The sequence below is a fragment of the Centroberyx affinis genome, unplaced genomic scaffold (genome assembly GCF_046629955.1).
Source record: "Centroberyx affinis isolate AG114_WGS23_722 - 3 ecotype Tasmania unplaced genomic scaffold, CSIRO-AGI_Caff_v1 ptg001129l_1, whole genome shotgun sequence".
NCBI lineage: Eukaryota > Metazoa > Chordata > Actinopteri > Beryciformes > Berycidae > Centroberyx > Centroberyx affinis.
Window position 1 is genome coordinate 236,804 of NW_027279668.1, and position 25,738 is coordinate 262,541.

Here is a 25,738-nt window from a genome sequence, read left to right on the forward strand (position 1 = left end):
ATTCATATGAATTGATACATATCTCTGGACGCATTTTTTGTACACATGCCACCTCCATCCATAACAACAACAATGCACATGAGCCTTGCACATTGGCACTTTTCTGTAGATACATTTTCGCCATCTGGTGACAGGTAATAATATACATTTCCAAATGTGCATGTTATCTACAGCTGTAATTTGATTGTATTTGATAAGGTGCATTTTTTTGTTAATACTTTTCATTATTTTTTTCTTTGTCTCAGTTACTTATCCTGTTGTTACTACTGCTATTTTGCACACTCTCTTAATGCTGTAATCTATACCTTTTCATAGGTTGATTGGGTATGTTTATATGGCCCTCTTTCACTATGCTCTTATTTATATTCTATTTTATATTAATTTATTTTTCTTTGCTGTATGCTGTTATTATTTGCTGCTGCAATGGCCCAATTTCCCTACAGGGATGATTTAAGTTTCTTCTTATCTTTTCACTCCCAAAGGGTTTCACAGACTTGCAGTACCCAAACCTCCCAATGGAGGGCAGTCAATTTACACAAACATTGTATCCTGATCCAAACCACTGTACTATCTAGCCATCTTGTGGCTTTCTCTGCATGAACTAATAGAATCAAAAAAGGCATACCAAAGGAGAACGGTAAAGATTGGATGTTTTGGTAAAGCCGGGCTTCCTAGATCCCACAAAGCAGAGAGACTTGGAAAAGTATCATACCGTCCTCTGTAGGATCATCCACTAGTTCTTCTTTCCCTAAGATGGTCTCTGCCCGCTCCCTCCTGAGCGCTTTGATCTGAGGGAGAAGTGATATGTTGAAGAGAAGAAATACACTGAGCTCCATAAATATTTGGTCAGTGACAGGCTGCTTGATGTTTTGGCTCCATGCTCATTACTTTAGATGTGAAAGAACACAATGGCTGTCTGGCTTTAATTTGAGGGTATTTTCAGGTGAATCAGATGAACAGGTAAAGAACTGCATCTCTTTTTGAACAAGATCCCCCTATTTCTGGCCAAAAAGTACAGATTATTTATTATTTTTGGTCTTTGACATCTGAAAGTGCATGATAAACATTTAGATGAATCTGAATATAAATGTTTATCATGCAATGATTTTAGATGTCAAAGATCTATAAAAATAAATAAATAAATAAAAAACACCAGAATCAGGCTATTTTTTGGCTCTAAATTACTCTGAAGCAGTATGAAGCATATGGTTAGGGTATGTGACAGTAGACAAGGGTCTGAATTACCAATCAAGTGTCAAAATCTACATTCTACTGCAATAGAACTTCAGATTGGGGTATATGATGAGCATTTTCCCTGACCAATTTTCTCATTGAATTTGAAGTAAAAATGAAAAGTATTTTATGAATATTATTTTATTAGTGGTAGTAGTATCAGTAATACTAGTAATACTTACAGTAGTAGTAGTAGTATAAGTAATTGTAGCAGTAATAGTAGTTGTAGTAGTGTCAGTAATAGTGTAGTAGTATCAGCAGTTGTTGTATTGTTATTGTTGTCAAATAATACATAAATACTAAATAATAATGAGAGAAAGAAGCAGAGAGTACCGAGCCAAAACATGATTCAGAAAATGAAAAACAAAAACAAAAAACAATCAGTAATAGAGGCAGAGTTTTTTTCTTACATCCAGAAGACAAAAAAGACACAATTCAAAAAGGCCTGATGAATGAATAGGGTTAAAGGACTTTTGAATTAGCTCAACTCTCAACCCTAGGGTCAATGATCACCATCATCACCATCATCATCTCCACCACCACCACCATCATCATCATCATCATCATCATCATCACGACACCGACCTCTTTGAGGAAGTCCTCGTCCCTGAGCCTGTCTCTGAGAAGCAGGATGTCGGTGTGCCGGCTCTGCTCTGAGCTCCATCTCAGGTTTTGTCGGACAGTCAGCGTCAGGTTCTCCGTGTCATGACAGAACCTGAGCAAGCGGGACCGGTCCGCCCATACCTGGGACAGTCCTGCTGGAGGCGTGGCCAGGGGGTTGGGCGGGCTGCGGCACGCCAGGTGAGTTAGTTCCAGTCACATTAAAAAATAAAAAGAGAACTCTCGAATGCTCATTTTCTTACTGTGTATTGGAGAACATTTTTCATCAGCTGGTACATGCATAAAAAAAGCTTTCCAAATATATTCCTCCATTTTAATGTTACAGCTTCTCTCCCTAAAACTGCTGTCACCCACTGCAGATGATGGTCTTGTCGTTTTTCAAGTAAATAGAGGCCCGTAAAACCCTGCCCTAGATTTATGGATCCCAGATTGAGCCCAACTGGTTGGACACAAAACATTCCTGAGTTTGACAGGTAATACTAACAGGTGTTTAACATTTTATGATTTGTGCATAAAATGTACCTCTTACAGTAGATTTATAACATTTGAGAAATCTGAAGAATGCAAATTATCTGGGGTAATAGCTATTGTAAAACTGAGTTGTTTTCCCCTCTCTGTTAGAAAGAAATGTTTTCCTTACTGCTGTGCCTGTGAAAGTTCTATATTGTGGGCATAAACAACACAGCAGTGTATTTTTTGCACTGTTATAATCTATACGTATCGTACTGTGTAAGCAGCTCCAGCAGCTCGGTGTTTCCTGCTGTCTGTGCCAGCTGCAGCGGTGTAACCCCCTCCTCGTTCGGCAGACTCACAGCCATCAGACCACCCGGCTGGCAAAGCAGCAGCTCCGCCAGCCGACACAGACCCCATCGCACCGCCAGGTGGAGGGGAGACTCTCTGGGACTGCGATCTGAGGAGGAGGAGGAGGAGGGGGAGAGAGACAGAGACACAGAGAGAGAGAGAGATGTAGAGACAGAGGGAGATTATTCATGCAGTGGATAGATATGTTAAAAATATAACTCTGTACAGATAAAAGCATGCAGTGGGCTGGGATCTGAGAAAGCTGCTGAATGGAAGAGGGAGATAAGCAGGAAGAGAGAAAAGGGGCCAGAGGAAAGAGAGGGGGAACATGAGAAAAATAACATGTAGAGCATCTCGTCTTAATAACCACTTCCTCTTGATAATTAACCTCAATAACACTGACTGATCAGTCCCAATTTTTCTACTCTCGTCCCCGTTTTCTTTTCTCCTCTGGCACGGCACTGGATACCTCTGCTCCACTGACCCACTTTAATGCAATAAAAGCCTTTCAACAATCCAGTAACAGGTTCTTATTTCTGAGTGTGCCACTCAGTAAGGTCCAATAAGGTCTGTATCCAGGTAACCGGACAGTGTCAAAATGACAACCGCCAAGTCATGGTCAATCAGCTCTATATTTGTTCCCACTGTACCAAATTTGGGGAAAATTAGCAGGGCGGTTATGACTAAACTGGAAATGAGCTCTCCAGTACCCCCAGGTTGTTTGATTGGACCAATAATGGATGGTTTGCCTCTTCGTAACGGTGTTAAGTGAATCAGTTCGTCAGTTACATGGCTAATCGGTGTGAAAAGTTAATCACTTCTTCCTTTCCCCCGAGACTAACTTTTCCAGAAAGTTTCATGCAAATCCATTCATAACTTTTTGAGAAATCCTGTTAACAGACAGATGGAATGGGGCGAAGGCGTAACTCAAAGTACATTTCAGCTTGGTACGATGAGGTTCCCATTCAATCAAGACCTTCAATGTTTCAGTAAGGACCAATCAAAATCTACCATTCAGCCACATCCTGTCAGAGGTTAGTTAATGTAGCCTGAAAGGGTCGCAATGTTGGCACACAAGCCAGCAAATAGGAAGCTTTTTCAAGTTAATGACATCAACTTAATCAAGGCTAAGTGCTGGCTTGCCAAAGTATTAGCTTTCAGATGAAATAGCTATAGCTAAGTGTAGCTACACAGACTAATATCAGATAATCATTATTGTTTCCTAACAGATTCTTTCTTATTATCTGCTGATGAATCTACAGTATGTGGATGCACTTAGGCTTTTGCAATTTAATGCATTCTAGTCTTAATGTGCTTCAAAATTGACTTGATAATTCAATTTTACCATTAAATCAGATTCATCCCCATTCATTCCCCATTGAAACAGAGGTTTCAATCAGCTAGATACAGTACAAGCCTACAGGGGTGCAGGCCTTGCTGAGCTATAAAGACAGTCACTACAGACTTTACTACATAACAATCCCTGCTGGGATGTCAACACTTTGATGCTCAATTTCTCATAACTGCACTCCACCCAGTTAGAACCTTATAGTTCCAAGCTCACAAAATCTAGATAACAAACATAAATCTACAAGCTGTCTCATGATATTGTGACAATAAGAAGGATTTATAAGCTCTTCACATTCTTCAAACATGCAGAACACACTGTAAACAAAAGCAGACGACCAAAGGCAAGTTGGGATTTGATAATTCAGTCGAATACAGCAACATCAGCAATAGAATGATGTCATAGGCAATGTTATCCAATTAGACTGCTTAACTGCAGACATTCATAGGGAGACGCTGCGATGAAACAGACTGCCATAACTATATTAACGCAAAATCAGATTTATTATTTATGTTAGTGGCCTACACACCCACTCAACTCAGACAAACAGATGGTGGCATCTCGTAAACATGGTGGTCAGCATACAAACCACACACACACACACACACACACACACACACACACACACACACACACACACACACACACACACACACTCACACTCACAGATTTATTTAACTCTGCCTATAACCTGGAGCTGGTTCCAGATGGAGAAGCTCTATTAACCGCATTACACGCTGCTTTATTGGCTTTGATGAATTCAGCAGAAGCACACATGTGACCACGGTCACTTCCGATCCCAGCCCAATGAGCGTGGAAAATGGGAATGATGGCAGAGAAAATAAAAAAAGTGTGGGGGGGGGGAGAGAGAGTGTGTGTGTGTGTGTGGGGGTTGTGGTGGTGGTGGTGGTGGGGTGGGGGGGTTGAGTTGAAAAGTTCACCTGCCTTGGATAGCACTGGGTCCAAGTTTCCAGTGCTGATGCTGAGAAATGAGCTTACTAAAAAGCCTGTCAACTTTATCTCCGTTCAGACATTGCCCTCAAGCAATTTTTTCATGACACAGCATGCATATAATAAGTTATTCTTTATCTAGAGAAAAGCATGTATATCAATGACTCCAAAAAGAAATTGCAAAGTATCTGTACTGTATTCAACATTAATATCTGTGCATATTATCCCAGACATGGTTAAAAACACCAAAATAGTAGTACATATATATTATATATACAGTATATAATCAACATTTCTGTGCTGAAACACCCATTCAGCAACATTAAGTGATGAACCTCCTCTCACCCTCTCCACTCTGGCCACCCAGTACATTCCAGTTCTGGGGAAAATCCAGGTTGGCCATGGCCAGGGCCACACGACGGTCCATGGCCCAGCGAGAGCTCTCCTGGCCCAGGTTGAAGAGGCTGCTCAGCTCCTTGTGATCCGTGGAGCTGAGACGATGACCGTGGATTACCAGGTGCTCTGCCAGGTCCTGACAAGAAAGCAGTCGTGAATATGATAGAATGATAATTGTTGCATGCAGCCATGCTCACTAGATACTCTGCAAAAAATATCCATCTTTAAAAAACAATCTGCCAGTCGGGTGAGATGATTTCACTTGTTTCTAATGCAAATCAACTTGTTTCAAGAATTTAATCAAGTGACATGTTGGTAGTGGAGTGATCCACCTTATTTTAAGATACTGTCACTTATTTCAAGAAAAATATCAAAAGTGGTGAAACTAAACTGAAAACAAGTGAAAATATCTCCCCCAATAAGCAGATATTTTCACTTGTTTTATGGAAAACACGTTTTTAATATTAGACTAAATTACTTGTTAAGGCAGACATTTTTTTACCACAGGGATGCGTGCACTCTTGCTTGAAATATGTTTGAGCACATTTGTGTGTCATATCTACCTGAGCATCATCTTGGACATACTCCAGTGTAGCTCCGCCCACCCAGGTGAGGGGCGTGGTTTCAGAGCACAGGTAGGCCTGGACAGAGACCACCTCAGCCAGGTTATGTCCTACAGACCAAAAGGGAACCAGGTCACACCACAGCAAAAGCCGGACTTTATTCCAGACAGACTCTACCTCTTGTTAATGTGTTACTATGTATGAGACTCATACAGCCTTCTTTCTCTCTACTTCACTAATGTCCTGCGGCACCATATTGGAGAATAGGGGCACTGAATACCCAGGACCCCAAGCTAAGGGAGGGCCCCTAATCTGTTACTTTTATTTATAGTTATACTTTTATTTCATACAGGTCTGGTTTTGAAAACTGCAAACAAATACAACTTTTGCAGCAATATGATATAGCAACTGTTGTGTTATCTGAGACAAACTGGCATAAGCAGGAATAAAATTGGTCTAGATTTTTCCTGAGCAGACTATAACTAAAGTGTCCTCCTTAGGCAGATTTTGAACAGGGGACGACTGGTTAAAATATGGTTATGATAGCTGATTAGGCCTATCAGGATATTTACCAAAACAAATAACTTCAATTAGGCATTTGTGCGATAACTGATCGGTAAAGGAACATGTGGAGGTGTGTTTGAGTTGTGGATGGCTAGATATAGATGTTTGTCATAGTTGGAATAATGGTGGTGTGGAAAGTGGGAGTCACTGCAGAGTCACCTCCTGTGCACAGGGCCCAGAATTCCTAGCTCCGCCCCTGTAAGTGAGTGTTGTACGCTGCAAGAACTTTGTAATGCAAACTTTGAAACTAGGACAAAAAACATTTTCTAAGAGCTTGATAAAAATATGGAGACATTTTCAGAATCTACCATCAGTGCCTAAAAGTGAATTACACAGCTCCTGTGTGAGTAGTCCAGTTGCTGTTGAGAGTGCCTGCAGGACTGCCTGTTGTCTGTGTCGACCTCTACAGGGGCGGAGTCATGTTGATATATTGTTTATGGAACTAGTTTCCCTCCTGAGAGGAAGCTGATAAGATTCTGTGAACTTCCAGACCTCAAGACTCAGACAGTTTGTGTGTGTGTGTGTGTGTGTGCTGCTCTGTCTCAAGATTCACCTAGTGTGAAGGTGCAAAAGCAATACACACAGTCATACTGCTGGAGTGTGAGTGTGAGTGAGTGTGTGTGTGCGGGGGGGGGGGGGGGGCATCCTTCTGAAGCTGTAAGCTCCAGTTCCTGAGTGTATTACAAACAGGAATGAAAAACCCGGGACCCGGGTGTGTGGTGTGGTGCAACGTTTTAACATTCAGGTTTCTAGAAAAAACGGGGACAGGGCTTCCTTGCATGTAAAAAAAAAATCACTTTAATAGAAGACCTGTTTAGGTTGAAACGTGTTGTGTGTAAGTTGGTACCTGAGTGCTTTGTGGTATTTTGTTCTTGACTTTGGAAGATATGCCACCTCTGTTGATTTTTGACATGTAGACACAACTACTTTACTTACTACTGAAGTGGGGTTTTTTTGTGTATATGCAAGGAAGCCCTGCTCCTGTTTTTTCTTGTTTGCTCTGCCATTTTTGGGCCCCTGTTCTTTCCAAACTATTTTTGAGTTTCCCTCCAACATGGATTTCTAACACTTTCTCCCTTTTCGATAATAATAAATGACCCTTGAGACATGAAAACATGTATAACATCAACAGATGCGGACACACACATACTGCACCCACATACGCAGACACACACATGCACATACCAGGCACTATAAAGCAGAGCATGACATCACTCTGAGCCCTGATGACATGGATCAGTGTGGATCCTTCCAGAACAATAAAGACCTCGGCGTCCTCTGGCACCGAGTCTAATCCCTCCAGCAGAGCAAACACCTTTGCCTGGCCCTGGGAAAAAGGGAGTTGAGAGAAGGTGAGAGGGAAAGTGGGAAAATGAAGTGAAAAAAGTAAAAACGTATTCCTACAGATACTGGCTCATTTCAGACGAAGAGTCTATTCTGATGCAGCGTTCTAAATTTCTCGTCAAGTTGTAAAGTACACCGAATCCCCTTACAGCATTCCTCTTGGGAGTGCAATATAACATTCCCCCTCAACTCAATAAAAATAGGAATGCCTTAGTGTCTACTGCAAAGATCTGTGCTGATCCCAACCGTCCAGAACACTTTAGACCTCTGATCTGAGAGAGAAGAAGGTGAAATGGGGAGAGGACAATAAGAGAGATGCTCAGTCTGCTTGGTATCCTCAGAAAACTCTGTGCAAGTCAAATACAGGTGTGACAGAATTACCGAGGCTATAGCCTCACCTGAATGAAAATCTTTACTTGAGAGGCCCAGGGTGAACAAGTCAAACTATTATATGAGCCATAAATATGAATGTGCAAAAAGGTTACATGTCCTCTCGACTCTGGACCGGACAGAGTTGGGTAGTATTTATTATATTGTGGCCTAGCCATTTTTTCTAAATATCTATCTATTTTATATCTTGTTATCTTCTTGTTTTTATGTGTATGAATGATCGTATATTGTGAACTCCTGTTGTTTATGAACTCGCTGCCTTGAGGGATGAATAAAGTATTTTGAATGATTGATAGAAATTTCAGATAAGCTTGGCACACAGATCTATTAAGCCATCAGAAGCTATTAAAGTTACAGAATTTAGTAAAAAAAAAATTATGTAATAGGTTACAAAAAATGTGTGTATTATTAATTTAGCACATGCTGTATACGGCACAGCTCTACACAAGCTTTGTAACAACCAGACCACTTAAAACATCAAAAAAGAAAGGCTGAGTGCAATTCAGCATGGAGCTCCGTAGCACCCATGTGTCAAACCTACAGTGCAACAGTCTAACTCACAGACACAGATACAAGAAGTGAGTAAGGGCGTAGTGGGTTAGCCTCAGACACCCATCACTGCCAAGATTCTCTTACAGGCCCTTAAAGGAAAAAATCCACCTAAAACACTTTGCATTTCTGGGTCCATTTTGTTGTTTGGTGGTATATTTTTCTTATTCCTGTGGATAACTGACCAAACATAGATGATGTGGCGTCAGGTTGAGATATTTCCAGCGCAGCTACAATTGACTTTGACAGCAGAAAATGTTTCAACTCTATTCCTCTAGCTTAAAACATCTAAAACATCAACAGTAAACATCAGGTTTTGGTGTCAGCCCCTCAGAATCAAAGAAAAAGGGTTTCTTTCTAGAGCTGCCATTTTGCACAGATGTTCAATAATTGTATAGAGAGAAATCCATTATAGAAGAGGCAAAGATACCAATTTCTCCAACAGTAGCCTCAGTAGACCAGAATGCAATGCAGCCAAAAGACATGTTGTGCTTTGAGTAAGTTGCTCGGGTCATTCTGGGAAACACTGGAAATCAGTAATTGAGGTACAAGTACAGGAGTCAGGATGAGAGAAAGCGGATCTAAAACCAAAAAAGTTAATTACAAAATAACTCCTGGAATGCTTTGAACATCACAGACTGATGATATAAAAGAGTGTAGGAGTATCTGAAGCTGGATTTTTCCTTTTAAGAGAGCAAGGAGCTTTGCATATGAGGGCTCTCTCTGTCTGTCTGTCTGTCTCTCTCTCTCTCATGAGAGTCTATCTATTAGCCTTGTATCACCTCAAAAGCTGACCTGATTTCTCGCTCGAAGAAAGTGAGAGGAGGCTTTTCTCTTCACTTCTCTCATTCTCTCAAACTGCCACTCTCACAGTAATCCCCATCTCTCTTGCCTAATTTCCATCTTCAGGTTCGCTTATGCATTCTGTATCCCTAGTTGTCTATCCTTTGACAAAACTATATTCGCTCAGGTTTATCAGCTTTTATAACTTGCACACAGCCTCTCCTGTGCCTTCAGTATGACTCCACACCTCTATAAGATACAGTGGATGCTGAGCTGGTCCAGTGATCCAGAGGCAGAGCAAATACAGAAAGGGAAAAGCCAGAGACAATGGCTGCATAACAGAATTTGAAACTCAATATAGTGGCTTCTGCATTAAGTGATGGGGCTTTATGGAAAGTAAGCACAGTATTTGAGGAATAGCGGTTTCATTTTGTGTTATGGGCAAAATGGGGCATCCTCATAAAATGTTGGATAACCTTTAGGTGACCTGGGTGTAACAGGAAAAAACAATGCAAACATGTCAAATATAAAAACTGAACTCCTATGAATATTTCTTTTACATGACTCCTAGCGCTGGATGCTTCACATTCAAATGGCTGCATACAATATGACCAATGGATTCGCACTTTGATCTTCAAAGAAGCACAGTCATTCACATTAATATTTGCTTCCATCTTTTAGATCTCCAGCTGAAACTAACAAAAAGGTACTTGACCGCAATTCTGCCCTATTTGACTACAGCTTAGCCTCGCAGACAACAGATCCATTCAAAGGCGTAACATCACCACAGATACCACAAATCAAACAAATAGCAAATAAAAGTGCCTTTTCAACCTTGTGCAAGTTAAAGCATACCAATAAAAAACACCATTGTGAATGAAGCAAAGAGTTATTGATTTACTAGTTATAAACACAAATGGCAAGTTGCTATTGTTGCTGTTATGCTGATGGATAACATTATTTTTTTCCCTAAGAAAGTATGATTCAGTAAGCAAATAATACAACAGCAAAACCAGAAACGTTTCATTCAAAGAGTAATGAAAGTTCCTGTTTGACCGGAGCAGAAAACATCAGTCTCCTGTCCTGATGATGTCGGTAAGAAATGCCCTCATTGACCCCAGTGTCTCATTTATAAATGTATACATACGACCACTTCAAAGACTGCTATGAAATAAATAAAAATGATATGTATTGCATCCATATGTTGGATAATAATAGAATTGTATTACATAAAAATGGACAAAATGTAACTCACAGACTTTGGCTTTAAGAGACATTTTTATAAATCACAACTGTTTGTTCATGAGCACAATCTTTGCTTAAGATGTTTTTTTTGTTTTGTTTTGTTCCATAAATGAGGCTGCTGATCTCTCACTACGTTCCAAACCCGTTTTGCAGAGATTTTCCACGGGGCCAACTAACTCTTGAGGTTAAATGTGAAGGACGGTCTCAAACTAGACTGCAAACTAAGTGCACATACTCACATACAGAGGCACTTTCCTCCTGCTCAGCTCCATCTGCACAGCAGCTGAAAGCAAAGAAAGACATTGAAAAGACGTGAGAGACAAAAAAAAAAAAAGACAGTAAGCAGCACACACCCACTGGGGCCATGTGATTTCTCTTTTTGTTTTTTTCGTTATTTTGGTTATTGCGCCTGCTCCTCATATCCTGACAAGACTACAAGACTGATCTGTGCCAAGCAGAGTCAGAGGGCATCTGATGAGACAGGTTAATCTTTTGATCCTGACTCAGTATGTGCATAATTATTTTAATGAATGTAGCTGTACTTCCCAGTCTCGTGTAGACACTGTACCAGCAGCACCAAGTAGGCTACACAGCTCATTATCCACTGTGGTTTCCTGTCTTGATGAAGGCCTAGGCTATATAATGTGTCCAGGTTTGATGCAGTGTCAGTGTGTCGCCTCCTGCATGTGTGTGGTCTATAGTGAGAAATGTATTGTATTTCTGTCCTGAGGGAACAGACCTCTGTTCTGTTCTGTTCCTTATCAGCGACCATTTCCTAAACAGGACACAGCATAGCATCGGTCTTCATAAACATAACCATTTCTCAGAGAACATAAGGAAGAGAGAGAGAGAGAGAGAGAGAGAGAGAGAGAGAGAGAGAGAGATATTAACAAACTCTGGTGCTCTCTCTACAATCAGTCTACTTTCTTATTAGCACTTACAATCGATTGTTATGGGTCAAATATTGTAGTGAGCAAAGGCATATAAGATAAACTGATCAGGAAAAGAGGCTCTAATGGCAAAGAGCTATAGTAGCCTACTCCCACAATACATTTTAGAATATAACACATCAAAAATGCAAGTCATTATAGTGATACCGTAGGAGATAAAAAAAATTGCCTTAGGTCATTATAAATTCACTAGAGTACCACAGACACAAACGTCCCTATAGTGATTTTTCTCAAATTCTTAGCAATTCTGATCCCATTTGAACGGAATTCACTCTTAAATTAAATGTTGAATTGGTTGATTTACCTGCAGACTAGAGCTGAAGGTTTAGACATTATTTTTGCATTTCATTTTTCAAAGAGTTCAAATAGAAGGAGATTGGCAAATACAAGAAGATGAGAAGCAGTTTTAGAAGACGCGGTTTTTTTTTTTTTTTAAAGTGATGTAGAAGAAAGGGTTATTCCTTGGTGTACCTACCTTTAGAGACACTCAGAAACTCCCGTCAGAGGAAACCTGCATGTGCGCTTCAACCTGGTAAAACGAGCACCTGACTTCGATTTACTCTCCGTTCATTCATAAGCGGTGTTAAAGCAAAGGTAAGAAACAGTCTTCAGTCTGTCTCACCGGTGTTCCCACAGTCTGAGCTTCTGCAACACCGCACACTTCACTGCCTGAGCATCCTTTCAGTCTTTCCTGGTGGTGCGTCTGACCAAATCCTCAAGCTCTTCCTACATGAGGGCCAGTATTTGTTTGTTTGAGGTTACAGCGACCTCTGTTGGAAATATACGGAAGAGGATTAGGGCCACGTGAAAAAATTGAGAAAAAAAAGTCAGAATTCTAACTTGAAACTCAGAACTCAAAGAAGTTTTTCACGTGACCTTAATCCTCTTCTGTAGAAACAGATAACCCAGTGAGTCGTTATTTTACGGTCTATGGTTACAACCCAGATGTAGTACAATTCATCCCTGAAGTAAACAATCCGAGGCCGTTAAAGCTATTGTTGTTATATGGCATTATCAGTGCAAATTTACAGTTTTTTCATTCATTTTTCAAACTTATGATCATTCACCAGTTCCAATATTATAAAGATTTATTACTATCTCCTTACAAAACAGACATTGGAAAATGCAAATCATATCAAAATACAAAGTAGATATCGACTGATAGATATCGACTGATGGATATCACACAGACACACACAACATTTACAGTGGAAAGTGAAATTACAAGACTTCCAGTAAAAACAGTGCCTCGCTTCACATCCATATAGCCAGAGATTCTTTATACATAAATGTATGTATACATTAAGAACAGATTCCTCTTTTTTGCCCAATGTGTTTTGAGTCATTAAAACACCCCGGGTACCAGAGGTTTGTTTCCTGTCTCTTAAAACCTGTACCAAAATGTTTCTGCTTTGAGTTGGAAGTCCAGATCATGGCTGTAGCCTCCCATCTCGAAGGTTTCTATCAGTTGTCAGTTGTTCTTTGCTGGGCTGATGTTCTAATAACAGGTTTCAGAGGCACTCCCATCCCCCTATAAAGCAGGTCCCCCCATCAGGTGGCCTGAAGCGGGGCACTTGTGTCTCCCTGAGCCAGGCCATTGGGTCTGCTGATGCCAGAGCATGGCACCTCTTTCCTAGGGAGGGAGGAGGTGAACATCGTGTCCAGCATTCCCAGCACCTCCAGCAGGTCCTGCTGGTAGTCGATCTCTCTCTCCAGCAGCTCCTGCAGACGCATCAGCTGTCGGTCCACTACTGGTGACTGTCCGATTACCGACTGATAGATGTCAAGGATCAACTCAGTCGCTGTTACCAGGACAGGGGCAAACCTGGGGTCAACCAAATTCCTGGACAAGGGGAAAAACAAAAATTGTTTCAGTCAGCATGTGAACAAATATGGCCACACACTTTGTTTTAAACGGCAAGTTACCCAATTCAATGCATCCAATAAGACATCATGTCACCTTTTGGAAAGGTGTGCATGCTGGGTAACAAGGTGTTTTCTGAGTCTTACCCTATGAGGAAGTTGAGCAACTGGGAGAGCGTCTGTTCATCTCTTCCTGCCAAAGCATTCTTCAACGTTCCTCTTCGATCCAGCTCCTTCATCACAGCAACTGTGATCTCTGGCTTTCTAAATCTTGTCCACGTCTAGAAACAAAATAGAAACATCTATTGGTATATAAAATATTGGTAAAAGCATGATATTACTAACTATCCAAATTGTTTATCAGTTGATGGATGAGGACCACTCAAGAGAGAATCACTCTAAAGATCATCACTTGAGTTGCCCCCCAGCTCCCAACATTCAACATAACCATCACTATCCCTTCCACTTACAGTTAAATTCAGCAATAAAGAAGTGCCATGATATTGGAAATACATACCTCCAGAGCTGTATCCAAAGCCTTGGATACATTGAACTTCTTGAGCTGCTTGTCATATTTGGCCAAATGTTGTTTTACTGGCTTACTGACCAGATAATCATCCTGGAAAAAGATGCATATGACAAAAATGGAAGAGGGAAACAAGCAATAAATTCAAAATGAAGCGAAAAATGAACAAACATAACATAAATATATAGGCATTGGCTGTTGTCAGACAGTTTGAGATCATCTTTTGTTGCATTCAGTCGATGGATCACTCAGGGAATAATCACTCAACAGCCTTAAACTGTTCACCTCAGCTACACAACGGCACTGAATGTAATCTTAGTTCCTTGCCTGTTTGGGGACGTAGTTCTTCCCTTTCACAAAAACACGATAGGCCGGTCGCCGCTTTTGTTGGCCTGAGATTTCCTTCGTCTCCTCGGGGCTTTTCCTGTGTTTGACACTCAAAACACCGTTTGTCATCCCAACGACTATGGACTCATCATCCGGCTGAGAAGACAGACAACCTCAAAGTTAGTTTTACAGTCTCATCAGGAATTTGTTAGTTCACGTAATCTCCCTGAAGTGCAGTGAGCAGGTCCGAAAACGTGGTGCAGTTATGGATGCCGATTTGAACTTCCAAGGTGACATTAACAACAGCATCACCGGAAAAGCTTTCAATCATCAAACATTTCTGAAGTCACAGTTTTTTTTTCTATCACAGACTCTTAAAAACTTGTGTATGCCTTTATTACAGGTAGATGAGACTATAGTAATGGCCTCTTTTCAGGTCTTTTGAAAAGGTATTTTGTCTCAACTAGGACATGAAAAACTGCATACTTGACATCTAGATGCAGGTGGCATGAGTGAAAACTGTACCTCCTGATTCTCTGGATTAAAAACACATTTTTTATCCAATATCAATGTACTGAAAATGCCAGAATGTTATACCGACGACTGATAATATAAACCAATCACAGGAAATGTGACGATGCATCACCATTTGGGCCTCTGTATGGAGTGAATGCAGCAGTTAGGGTTCATTTTCCCTTCACACACACAGTATACAGAATGGTTTTAGCTGGGTTATAGCTATTACTGTTAGGATAGTGCATGATTCTAACAAATGTGGGACAGGACAAAAGATTGTGCATAGATTGTGGTGGTGATAGAAATGTGTGAAACTATGAGTATTGAACGCCTACAGTAAAATATGCCTCTTGTCAGCTGATATTCAGCAGTAGCACATGGTGTTCTGGAAACACTACTCTTGTACCAACGTTTATAAAAAAAGAAAGATGGGTCTCATGTCAACACCGAGAGGAAAGGGTGTAGTGTTTCATCTGTTTTTCATGAAATCTCTGGAAATATTGGATATTTTGTTGGCTGCTGCAGAAATTGAATCTATGCCTTTCCAGTCACAGGGACGGTTTCTCTAATCGCTAGTCCCTCTTACATTTTAAATATCATCCAGGTCTTCAAATATTCATTATTGTTCACAGATAATAATTTCATGCAAAGACAGGTAGTATTTTCTTACAGCCAAACCCAGACTAAGGATGGAGGCAGCGTAGTCAAAGTTGTGGACGACTTTATAGTTGGTTGTGTTGTACACCTTCACATGCCTGCAAAGACAAACATAAGCTCTATATTAGATCAGACTACTATTAAAGCTCTTATGAAATACAGTATTTAACAGTCACAATTGAGATAACTACAGTTTCTGTTATGTTTTTCCTGTTTTTCCTCTTTTGTCCGCCATCTGTCACACACACATATACAGTATATATATATATATAGAGCACAAACCTGTCCAGAGAGGCTGACAGCAGTCTCTGTCCGTTGCTGCTGAGACACAAACAGGTGACAGTTTTGTGATGGTTCTTCAGCGACACTAGAGGCTGGCCTCCTTTCAGCAGATCCCACACTTTCACATAGCGGCCCCCTGAAAAGAGAAGAGAAATAAAATAACGAGGGCTGTTGTTAAGTCCTCAGTTGCCGAAGAGAATTTGGGACATTTTTAATGAGTTTCTATATAGAGTAATCTTTTGGAAAAAAATATGGCAAAAATCTAAAGTGATCTTTGTGCATGATTGCATTCATTTGCAGGGAGGCAATAGTGTAGGGAAAACAATTTTACCATTTTTCCCCAGATTAAAGTCACAGTGAAACAAAAAATGTTTTCCATATCACAGCATACATCTATTTTACAATAAATACCAAAAAAGTATATTTTTAGGGGTTCAAGCCCGTAGGGCTCAAACCCTATTGTTTTTTGTGCTGGTTTATTATTGTTCATCCGCGTTGGCACAAATTCCTGTGAGTTGGTACATCGCAGAGAAATCAAATTTGGCCCAGTGACAGATACTATGACCCATTACTAGCTCAACAAATATTTACCCAATCGGCCTGAAGGAGGCGCTATAATTAAAGGTTTTACTTTAAAGGCCATAACTCGTACACGTTTGTCTGATTTACACAAAACTTGGTACACATATGCAAGTGTCCTAACCCTACAATTTTGCAATTTGGACCCTCAAGATACGCCTGGAAAATTTTTGAGATATTTTGAAAAACACATTTTTAACCTCTCCTCCTACCGTTAGACCGATCACCACCAAAATCAGTCCGTAGCATCTACAGACCAAGCTCTTCAAACAGTCTTTTCGGATTTTTGATATCTACTTTAGTTTTGAAAATATTAATTTTTAAATTTGACAGAGGGTGTGGCCTGTCAGCTAAATTGTTATCACTTCATGACCGATAGCCCAATCATCACGAAACTTGGTGAACTTGTTCAGATATCATCAATGACCATGTGTGCAAAGCTGTTTTAAGATTGAACAGTAGGGGGCGCCACAAATGCCAAAAAACTGTATCTCTTAATCCCGAAGACGAAATTTGGTACGCATGTTCAAGGAGGCGGTACTAGTCAAAATCTGAATTTTGTCATCATTGGTGAAAGTGGGCGGGGCCTATGGTGTATAACAATGTAACAGCTGGTAAATCAAAGTCCATCTGCATAATCAGTCCCAAACTTCTCAGCCTCGTCTGGAATGGCATTTCTAACATGCGTACCGAATTTTGTGCAATTCAACCAGAAGGGGTCACCACAAACGCCAAGAATGGGCGTGGCCTAAGCAACAAACGGCCGTAACTCCACACCCATTTGTTCAATGATCGCGAAACTTGGCAGATATATCAAGGGATATATTTGGACGATGTCCTCAGAACCACTGACACTTTTCTGGCGACGTCAGTACCATTCAGAAAAGGCTTGAACCCCTTTCATGGCCGCTTGCAGCTATATTTTATCTTCTTGTATTTTTAGATCAAAATCCCATTACTTTTACTTCCTAAAAAAATGGCGGATTTTTTGTGGGTTAGTCAATCCTCCCTCCACCCTTCCAATCATATAATTCTTGCCACTTCACAACTTTCAAAATGAATCTCATTTGTATGTGTGTGTGTGTGTGTGTGTGTGTGTGGTCTGACAATCGGTTAGCACCAGTTTTAGTGAGGAGGGAAGGAAGGAATCCTCACTCAGCTGTTAACGTGAAGTGCGCTGACTGAACATAATATGTTTGAATGGCGCCTACCTGCTGAGACGAGGAGTCCCTCTGAGGGATACAGCAGCAGACTCTCCACTGGGTGGCCGTGGTCCATGCTCATCACGCTCTTATCCACTCTGGCATCAAATAACTTCAGTGTGTGGTCATACGAGCCTGGGCACACACAAACAGACCAAACTCCTTCACTCTGGTCCTCATTCCTTCATCTGCATTATCACTGCATCCAACAACTTAAAGGCAGTGCTGGGGATTATAGTCCTCAGATTACTTTTTTGTACTTACTAGTAATGAGCTAATTTTTCAATTCTTGTAATCCGTTATTCATTACTTTTTTCATATTAGAACATTGTTACTTTTGTTTTTCTTTCACATCGTTTCATTTTTGTTAGCACAAATAGAAAAAGTAGAATTAAGTGAAAATCCTGTGGCATCTCGTGCAGACAACATGCTGCTAATTAAAAAAACACAATCCAAGTATGCTAGATTGTACAAATGAGATTGTAGAGAGCACACAGAGCAAAAGTCTTGCACTGCATTTTAAAAAATTGATCAACAACACACTTGACAGCAAAAGCCATTTTGCTACAGTATGTTTCTGAAATGGGTAACGCAAAAGTACTCTCAACAAGTTACTTTTAATAAAGAGTAACTTCCTCACATAATTAGTTTGATTAGTTTGTTTTTATGGTTAAGTAATAACGTACCTAATCAGTTTTAAAAGTAAATTTCCCCAACACTGCTTAAATGAGTACTTCAACTAAAATGCAATGCAGATTCATTATGGACATAAATGCAAATATTATTGCACAAATTTGCTTGGTTTGACAGTTACCGAGATTCAATAAGTTTGAATTTGTCATTAGTGTGATGCTATCCAGAGAACAATCATTCCATGTAGTCAGTTTATACAAAATAGCATCGGCTAGAGCCTCACTGACTGATGTGTGGAAAATAAATTATTAAGTTAATGTATATACCAAATACAGAGAGTAGGGTTTTGTAGATATTACAAACAAAAAAACACAACCAGATATCTAGTGAACTAAAGCTAGCTTAATTTAGCATTGACAACATACAAATTATTTAGCTTCCATCTCACCGGTAATGAAGAGATCTCTGTTGAGTTTGCTTGTGGTGCCACAGCGGATGTAATCCGTGTGTTCCTGGTAGCAGGTGAGCTCAGTGGAGTTGGGGATGTCCCAAAGTCGACAGGTGTAGTCGTCTGACCCTGTGAGGATCTGGTAACGGTCTGAGGTGAAGTCTGTTACATGTACGGCCCTGATGGGAAAGAGCCAGACAAAACAGTTCAGTCTCATAACCACACGTTTGTCAGTCAGTTTGACAGTTGGCAGGAACAGGTTGTCAGAATTATTGAGATCATCATAATATTCAGTCGATGGATCACTCAAGTAATCATCACTCAACCTGTACAAGCCCTTCAATACAAAAAAAAAAAAAAGACGCTCGAGAAGACCCACACAGCCAGTCAAAAGTGAGTGAAGAGGGGGAAAAGGTGTTATAGAGACACCGACAGGGGGCGCTGACAACTGTAAAAACACCAACAAAATGTTTTTAAAAACACCCACCATGGGTGCCTACTAACGCTGTGCAAAAGGTTGGCTGAAACCAACATAATAGGAAATTAAAAACAAAGAACCAACCAAACAAAACTAATGGGAGAAACATAAATGTGGTGTGGCTTCAGAAAAGCAAGAAAAAAAACAGGGGCAGGGCTTCCTGGCATGCAAAACATTTTAATAGAAATAATTGTGTTCACATGTCAAAAACAGAGGTGGCACATCTTCCAAAGTCAAGAACAAAATACCACACAGCATTCAGGTACCAACTTACACACAGCGTGTTTCAACCTAGACAGGTCTTCTCGTATGAAGTCATGTCATTTTTGACATGTGGACACAATTACTTCAATTAAAGTGATTTTTTTTTGTATGCAAGGAAGCCCTGCTCCTGTTTCTTCTTGTTTGCTCTGCCATTTTTAGGCCCTTAAACTTTACCGGCACTCCCAAAAGACTCTTCATTCAGTTTGTTACATTTGGCATGTGAGCTCTACTACTAAACAACATCAGCCAGTAGCCCAGGACACCTACTTTGTGTGACCTTTGAACATCCTGAGTGCCACTTTGCCACTGACATCGAACAGCCGCACCACAGAGTCCTCGCATCCTGCCACCAGCAGCTGGCCGTCTGAGCGGAACCTCCCACAGTACGCAGTGTCCTTAAAACGTGTAAATGTCTTCACCGGCTCCTGGGAGAACGGCCCGTAAATGTGGATCTGTAGAGAAGATGGTGTTAGAATGAGAAGAAATCTCAAACTGATATTCCTTTACTGATATTGCTTCCATGTTCATCATATACTGGCTTGGTAGATTGGTTAATTAGGAGTCTATTGGGAGTCTATTGAAGTCTTGAAGACACCATGTACATTTTCATCCAGCCCTACCAACCTGAACAAAAATATAACATATGACTTATATCAGGTAGGATATTCCTGCCACACATTTGAACATGGGTAACCCAATTGCAAAGATAAAATGCTTTTCTAAACGACTGTACTGTATATAGGTTTACTGTACATATCTTAACTCCAGTTGAGGTGAATCCTGGGAAACAAACCAAACTAGTGCAATACTTTTCTGTTCAGCAGATTGCTTTGCATTGTTCTGAATGTGTTTTATGGAGAGCTCCACCATTCTACCTTGATGCCTTGAAAGGAGGGTCTGCTTTCTACAATACAGCAACAGCTTGCACAAGATATGATTAACAATGTATTCCTTTAAAGAAAATGCACTCTACCAAATCTTGTATATTCCACGACTCACTGGAAACCAGTATTTTGTATTGGGTGAATCCTTATTGAATTAAGTGAACATAACTGAACTAAATTCATACAAAAAGAAGCCAACTTACTCTTGTGAATGCTGTCACAGCGTAGTTATGTGGAGCCACAGGGGAGAAGTCTATGTTTGTGACCGCTCCAAATTCTTTAATCTGAACTGGAGCCTGTGAAACGAGCAACAAGGACACAGTAAATTACAACCAATGATAATTAAAAGAGGAATTACTGGTAACTCCAAACATCAAACTTAGTATCTAACATTTCTTGGCAACTGTTACCTCTAAACAATGTACAGCAAGCTCACCTTGTAGTTTTTCCAGTACAATGTGTCCTGTGTCACTTTCTCGCCCAGTTTAGGATAGACTTGGATTTTCGTAGGTTTGAATGAGGCCATTTTTTTGCATTGATGTTTCCTCCCTGTCACGATATGTTTTGTGTCTAATTAGGTCGCATAAAGGGAAAACATTAGCAACAAAAATGATTTAAAGATGACACTAAGGCTGATTGGTTAGCAAATACTGATCCAAACGAACAGTCTAAAGAGAGAAAACATATCTATTTTATATCCATAACACATTTCATGTTAATATTTAGCACCTTACCAAACTGCCAATACAAGTTGGCAATCCGTTATGGTAGTTAGCAAATTAGCTAGCTAGCTAGCTAGCTTCTTCGAAACGGTGCGAATTCTTCACTTTGACTACGCATATAGAGTTTAATAAAAAGACTGAAAAAAGTCTACAGTCAATCCTTCTCTTATAAAACGTTGAATTACAAAAGGTGCTTATCAGAAAGCAACAGCAGATCACCAGACATCAGCCAACGTGTTCACTGCAGCAGAAGCTAGCAAACATGTTAGCTTGACGACGCAGGTTAGCGTATAACCTTAGCTACAAACTGTCGTCTGATGATTCTCACCTTTGAATCAGAAATCCCTGGAATACAGATTTAGTTACAGTGTCGCGTGATGAAATTAGATAAGATTGATGTTCGTTGCTAAAGTAAACAAAAAGTTGCTCATTTTAATGAGCTATCACGTTGCCCCTATGTGCACTGGAGGCCGCCATATTGTAACGCAACTACTTCCGTTATGAAATGCACAACTTTATTGTTCATTGAAACGGTGCAATTTGCACATGTAGTAACCATAACTAACAGCTAATAGCAATGAACATACTGATGTATTTGCTTTCTTTTTTTGCTCTCTGTAATAAAAAATAACTCACAACTATCCTCAATTCATTTTCAGTTAACTAGAAATGAAAATATAGCTCACAGTATCATTAGATGTTGGAGATGAATTATGAATTGGCACAGTCTATGGTGTGAAGGTGTAATAAGTTGCTGAATGTCACTCATACGAAATGAGAGCTGTTTCAAAGCCTCTTTTGACAAGGTTTCCAAAATATGATCTGATAACAACTTGCTCGTATTTATTAGAATATGCAGCCAATTTGTAGTACAGGGCAGTCCCGCTGAAAGGAGTTTTTGCGGCCGGTCAGTATTAAAACCATCTGTAGTCCCTCCATGTGACTAAAACCAAACGCACCCGGTGAGTAGTGGACGCACCCGGCCCGGCCCGTTAGCGACCTCAGTGCGTCACTTCCTCTCTTCCCTCCTTTCTCTGAGCTTCCATCGACTGTGGGACCCGCGTGTTTACACACTCCCAGGTCAGTTCTGAGCTCTGCGCACTTTATAAGCGTTATCTGGCTTATATTATTTACGTTTTGTAAAGGAATAGCTGCCTATTATTGCCCTGTATGCGCCCAAAGCACAAGGAAACTGCGGAGCATGCTTCTATGCTAGCCCCAAATTGTAGAGGCCTAACGGTTAGCTGTTTAGCTTGCTTGCTAACTGGCAGTTGTCAGATTTGTAAGTTAACACCCACGTTTCATAGCTTCCTACCCGCTGAAAGATGATCAGTGGTCCTAATTTGTAACAGCATACCCTTATTCCCCCAACACATCTATTCGTTACGGCATACCAGGAAAGGCAGGGTATTGATAGGTAGCTACCTTCCCCGAAATTTCTTTGGAGAGAACTGGGCGAAACGGGGCGAGGTAGCTACTAACTTTAGCTGTCCACCTCTGCCTGGTTCCTGCACAACTTCAGTTGAGACTCAATTGACGAACAACCGAGTGTGCAGCTATTTTAAGGCGTGTGGCAGCTGCAAATTCAGGGCGTCCACTGTGCCAAAAGAAGTGGAAAGATTTTTGAGAGTTTCATGTCTCGCGGTAGCCTGGTATCCAGCCCCTATGAATCGCAGTTTGCAGCACTCTTCAAATTTGCATGGCGATTCATAAGGATGAATGAATCGCCATGAATGAATCGAACCTAATGAATCGCCATGCAAATTCGAAGAGTACTGAAAACTGCGATTCATAGGGGCTGAATACCAGGCTAGTCTCGCGGATCATTACAGTTGCAAATGCGATAGAACAGCCCAGATAGCCTTTTGTGCAATTCGTCTTGGCGATAATCATAATCTCCATTGGTAGATGTAGCCAGTGACTAGATGGCAACTGTGTTGACCGTAGTTAGGGAAAACTTTGGGGTTTGCATCTAGTAAGGTTTCTTCCAGTAATTGGTTGCCAGAATGTAATGCTACAAATGATCTCTTTACAAATCCGCCTACTGCTTCTTGTAGCTAAAGTTGGTCTTGTGACAAGCGTTATAATTGCTTATTTGTGTGCATCTGCTGTGTGTTTTATTTGTGTGTCAGATGAAGGAGTCGATAATGAACCAGGAGAAGCTCGCCAAACTGCAGGCGCAGGTTCGCATAGGCGGCAAAGTAAGTTGGGATGCATGCTGGCAAATGAATGGAGGAAATGGGCTTCAATGTGAGTTTGTCATTGTATTTTACAGTTTCGCATATTTCAGTGCATTGTTGTGTTTCGTAGGGGTCAGCCCGCAGAAAGAAGAAGGTGGTGCACAGAACAGCTACAGCAGATGACAAGAAACTGCAGTTCTCCCTCAAGAAACTGGGAGTCAACAACATCTCTGGCATTGAGGAGGTACAGCAGCATCTACCTGTCATATACTGTGATGAAGGGCACACAACTGTTGTACTGAAGTACTGTTTTCTTTTTCTATGATGTCAGTGGTCTCTGCTGGGGATTCTTCAATTGATAGGATGGCAATAAAAATTAAGATTTAGCTCTTTAATCCCATCTAATGACATGAAAAGTCTGATTCACATGAAAAGACTGATTCACAAAACCTGGTAAACCAGAAATGTGTGCCATTTTCATCAGCTTTTGATGCCATTTTTTTTCTCATCTTCTAGAAGCAAATGTCACATTCATTGATATTTCAGTGCATTGGCTTGTTCATTTAAGTAACCGTCCGAAGCAGCCTGTTTTTTTCTGGCAGCTTACAACAACGTTACGACTACCAAAATGTTATTTTCAAAGAAAAAAGAATATGGAGGCCTTCAGCATTTTCTTTTCTCAACAAGCTGTTGCACCAATAGACCTTGAATCAAATCAGTATCAGCCGAAATTCCATATAAAGAATTTGTGTTTGGTGTCTGCACTCACTGACCATACGTAATGCAGACCATGTGGTAGAGGGAGTCTTATGTATTGCATTGTCTTCTTTGACTCTGACATCGAACTCCTGTGTCTTTTTCTGCCATTTTGCTTTTGCTTTCTTTAGGTGAACATGTTCACAAACCAGGGGACAGTGATCCACTTTAACAACCCAAAGGTTCAGGCCTCCTTGGCTGCCAACACCTTCACCATCACAGGCCACGCTGAGAACAAGCAGCTCACAGAGATGCTCCCAGGAATCCTAAACCAGCTGGGAGCCGACAGTCTCACCAGCCTAAGGAGATTAGCAGAGACCCTGCCTAAACCAGGTAGAGACAAAACATTCTTTATTGATCTGTTTTGATCGGTTGAATTTAGATGCAGTTGTTTGTGTGTGCTGTTGCCGAACAATGCACTGGATCTCTTTTTTTCCCTCCCTCATAGCTGGAGAGAACAAAGCCCCCATGATTGCTGCTGAAGAGGAGGATGATGAGGTTCCAGGTAAGCAAAACCCTTTTCCCCTTTTAAAAACTAAAATTTGCATTAATTTTGTAAGTTAACAATAGAATCATTGAATTATTCTAACATGCAAAAGCAGGCTACTCTAGAATTTGTTATTTATGGCTAATCCCTTGGGACCTAAATTATCACAGTGTGTTCGGTCATGGGGAATCCCCGACTTGCCCACTTGGGATTGGGTTCAGGAAAGTCCTGTTAGTAGCAAAGTTTTGGGCTTAAGATAGATAGTAGGGTCAGGTTTAATATTCAGGCATAAGTCAAACATGAGAAAGTATTAAGAGAAATATGAGACAATATTTTCAATGTAACTTCAGTAGGATTTGATCGCCATTTCGGCCATATTCATGTTCAGCAATTATGGTTTATTTGTAGACGCTAAATCTTTATTTGATTTGGAATAGAGGTATTTTTTTTGTTTTACTAAATCTAAGTTCTCTCCCCTCTTCCTTGTCTGTTACCTTTTCTGTCTTCCAACCTTGTCTTTACCCCTGTTTATTTTTTTTTATTTTTTTTAGATCTTGTTGAGAACTTTGACGAGGCTTCAAAGAATGAGGCAAACTAACAAACACCAGCAACATTTCAAGGCTCTTCTTGACATGCCATATTTTGACACAACAGCTTTTATTTTATAACTGTTCGTCTCCCTCTTTGCTCTGTGGCTACAAATACAAGTTGCTCTTATCTTAATTGTAACCTTGACTATTGGGCTGGGATAAGTAAATGAGACTTTTTATGACAACCCTTACCTACCCTTTTGTCTGATTTGCCTTGTTCAGCTGTCCCAGTGAAATGAATTAATTCAATGGAATGTGCATACCTTTCTCTTTCTCACGCTGCCTCTCCTGCGTTGTGATGCCAACACATCAAAAATGTATCTGTGGAATCAATCATGTAATAAAGATTACATTTAAATTTCTCAATTTGTTTATTTTTTGTGCATGTTTCGCCAAGTTTTTGTTAGACATAAGGAAAAGACTAAATTTTAATGAACGAAACTCATGATATCCGTTTCTTGGTGTTCATTTTTCACAAGTGATTGGGTAATCCAGTGGCACTTAGTACCAATATAAATTACCAAGAGAAAATATAGAATTTTGTTGCTTTTTTTGTGTTTTCATTGAAGAACAATTATTGGGACATCAGTCTCGAAGAGCTGTAAG

The 25,738-nt window shown here is 40.4% G+C and overlaps 2 protein-coding genes and 1 pseudogene across 3 annotated transcripts in view; 1 reads left to right on the forward strand and 2 right to left on the reverse strand.

Moving 5' to 3' along the window:
* LOC139647876 (rho guanine nucleotide exchange factor 28-like) overlaps positions 1–11,060 on the reverse strand; it is a 40,928-nt gene extending 29,868 nt beyond the window's left edge. The window contains exons 1-7 of the mRNA XM_071523867.1: positions 11,028–11,060; positions 7,663–7,804; positions 5,914–6,023; positions 5,300–5,486; positions 2,581–2,764; positions 1,819–2,020; positions 713–788 (exon numbers count right to left, since the gene is read on the reverse strand). Coding sequence (XP_071379968.1) covers positions 713–788; positions 1,819–2,020; positions 2,581–2,764; positions 5,300–5,486; positions 5,914–6,023; positions 7,663–7,804; positions 11,028–11,060 — 934 coding nt within the window. The remainder of the gene's footprint in view (positions 1–712; positions 789–1,818; positions 2,021–2,580; positions 2,765–5,299; positions 5,487–5,913; positions 6,024–7,662; positions 7,805–11,027) is intronic.
* Positions 11,061–12,838: 1,778 nt separating this feature from the next.
* Positions 12,839–21,594, reverse strand: utp15 (UTP15 small subunit processome component). 2 transcript variants are annotated; one of them, XM_071523866.1, is made up of 12 exons: positions 21,448–21,594; positions 20,834–20,946; positions 20,601–20,693; positions 19,781–19,965; positions 18,772–18,950; positions 17,700–17,825; positions 15,910–16,045; positions 15,641–15,725; positions 14,455–14,610; positions 14,119–14,220; positions 13,749–13,882; positions 12,839–13,581 (listed from the first exon to the last, which is right to left on the reverse strand). In XM_071523866.1, exons 2-12 carry the CDS (start codon positions 20,921–20,923, stop codon positions 13,290–13,292), a joined length of 1,578 nt encoding a protein of 525 aa, XP_071379967.1. In that variant the 5' UTR covers positions 20,924–20,946; positions 21,448–21,594; the 3' UTR covers positions 12,839–13,289. The 2 variants fall into 2 exon arrangements, with proteins under 2 accessions (XP_071379967.1, XP_071379966.1); XM_071523865.1 differs by having other exon boundaries at positions 20,834–20,967.
* LOC139647875 (transcription factor BTF3 homolog 4-like) lies at positions 16,937–25,494 on the forward strand (annotated as a pseudogene).
* Positions 25,495–25,738: the final 244 nt, after the last annotated feature.

Excerpts from the sequence above, each read along its gene's own strand:
- utp15 (XM_071523866.1), bottom strand. The coding sequence starts at position 20,923 with ATGGCCTCATTCAAACCTACGAAAATCCAAGTCTATCCTAAACTGGGC. Across the intron at positions 13,883-14,118 it reads CTTTGGATACAGCTCTGGAG|ACGTGGACAAGATTTAGAAA; the intron begins GTATGTATTTCC and ends TTTTGTTTCTAG. Across the intron at positions 13,582-13,748 it reads TTGCTCAACTTCCTCATAGG|GAATTTGGTTGACCCCAGGT; the intron begins GTAAGACTCAGA and ends CCCCTTGTCCAG.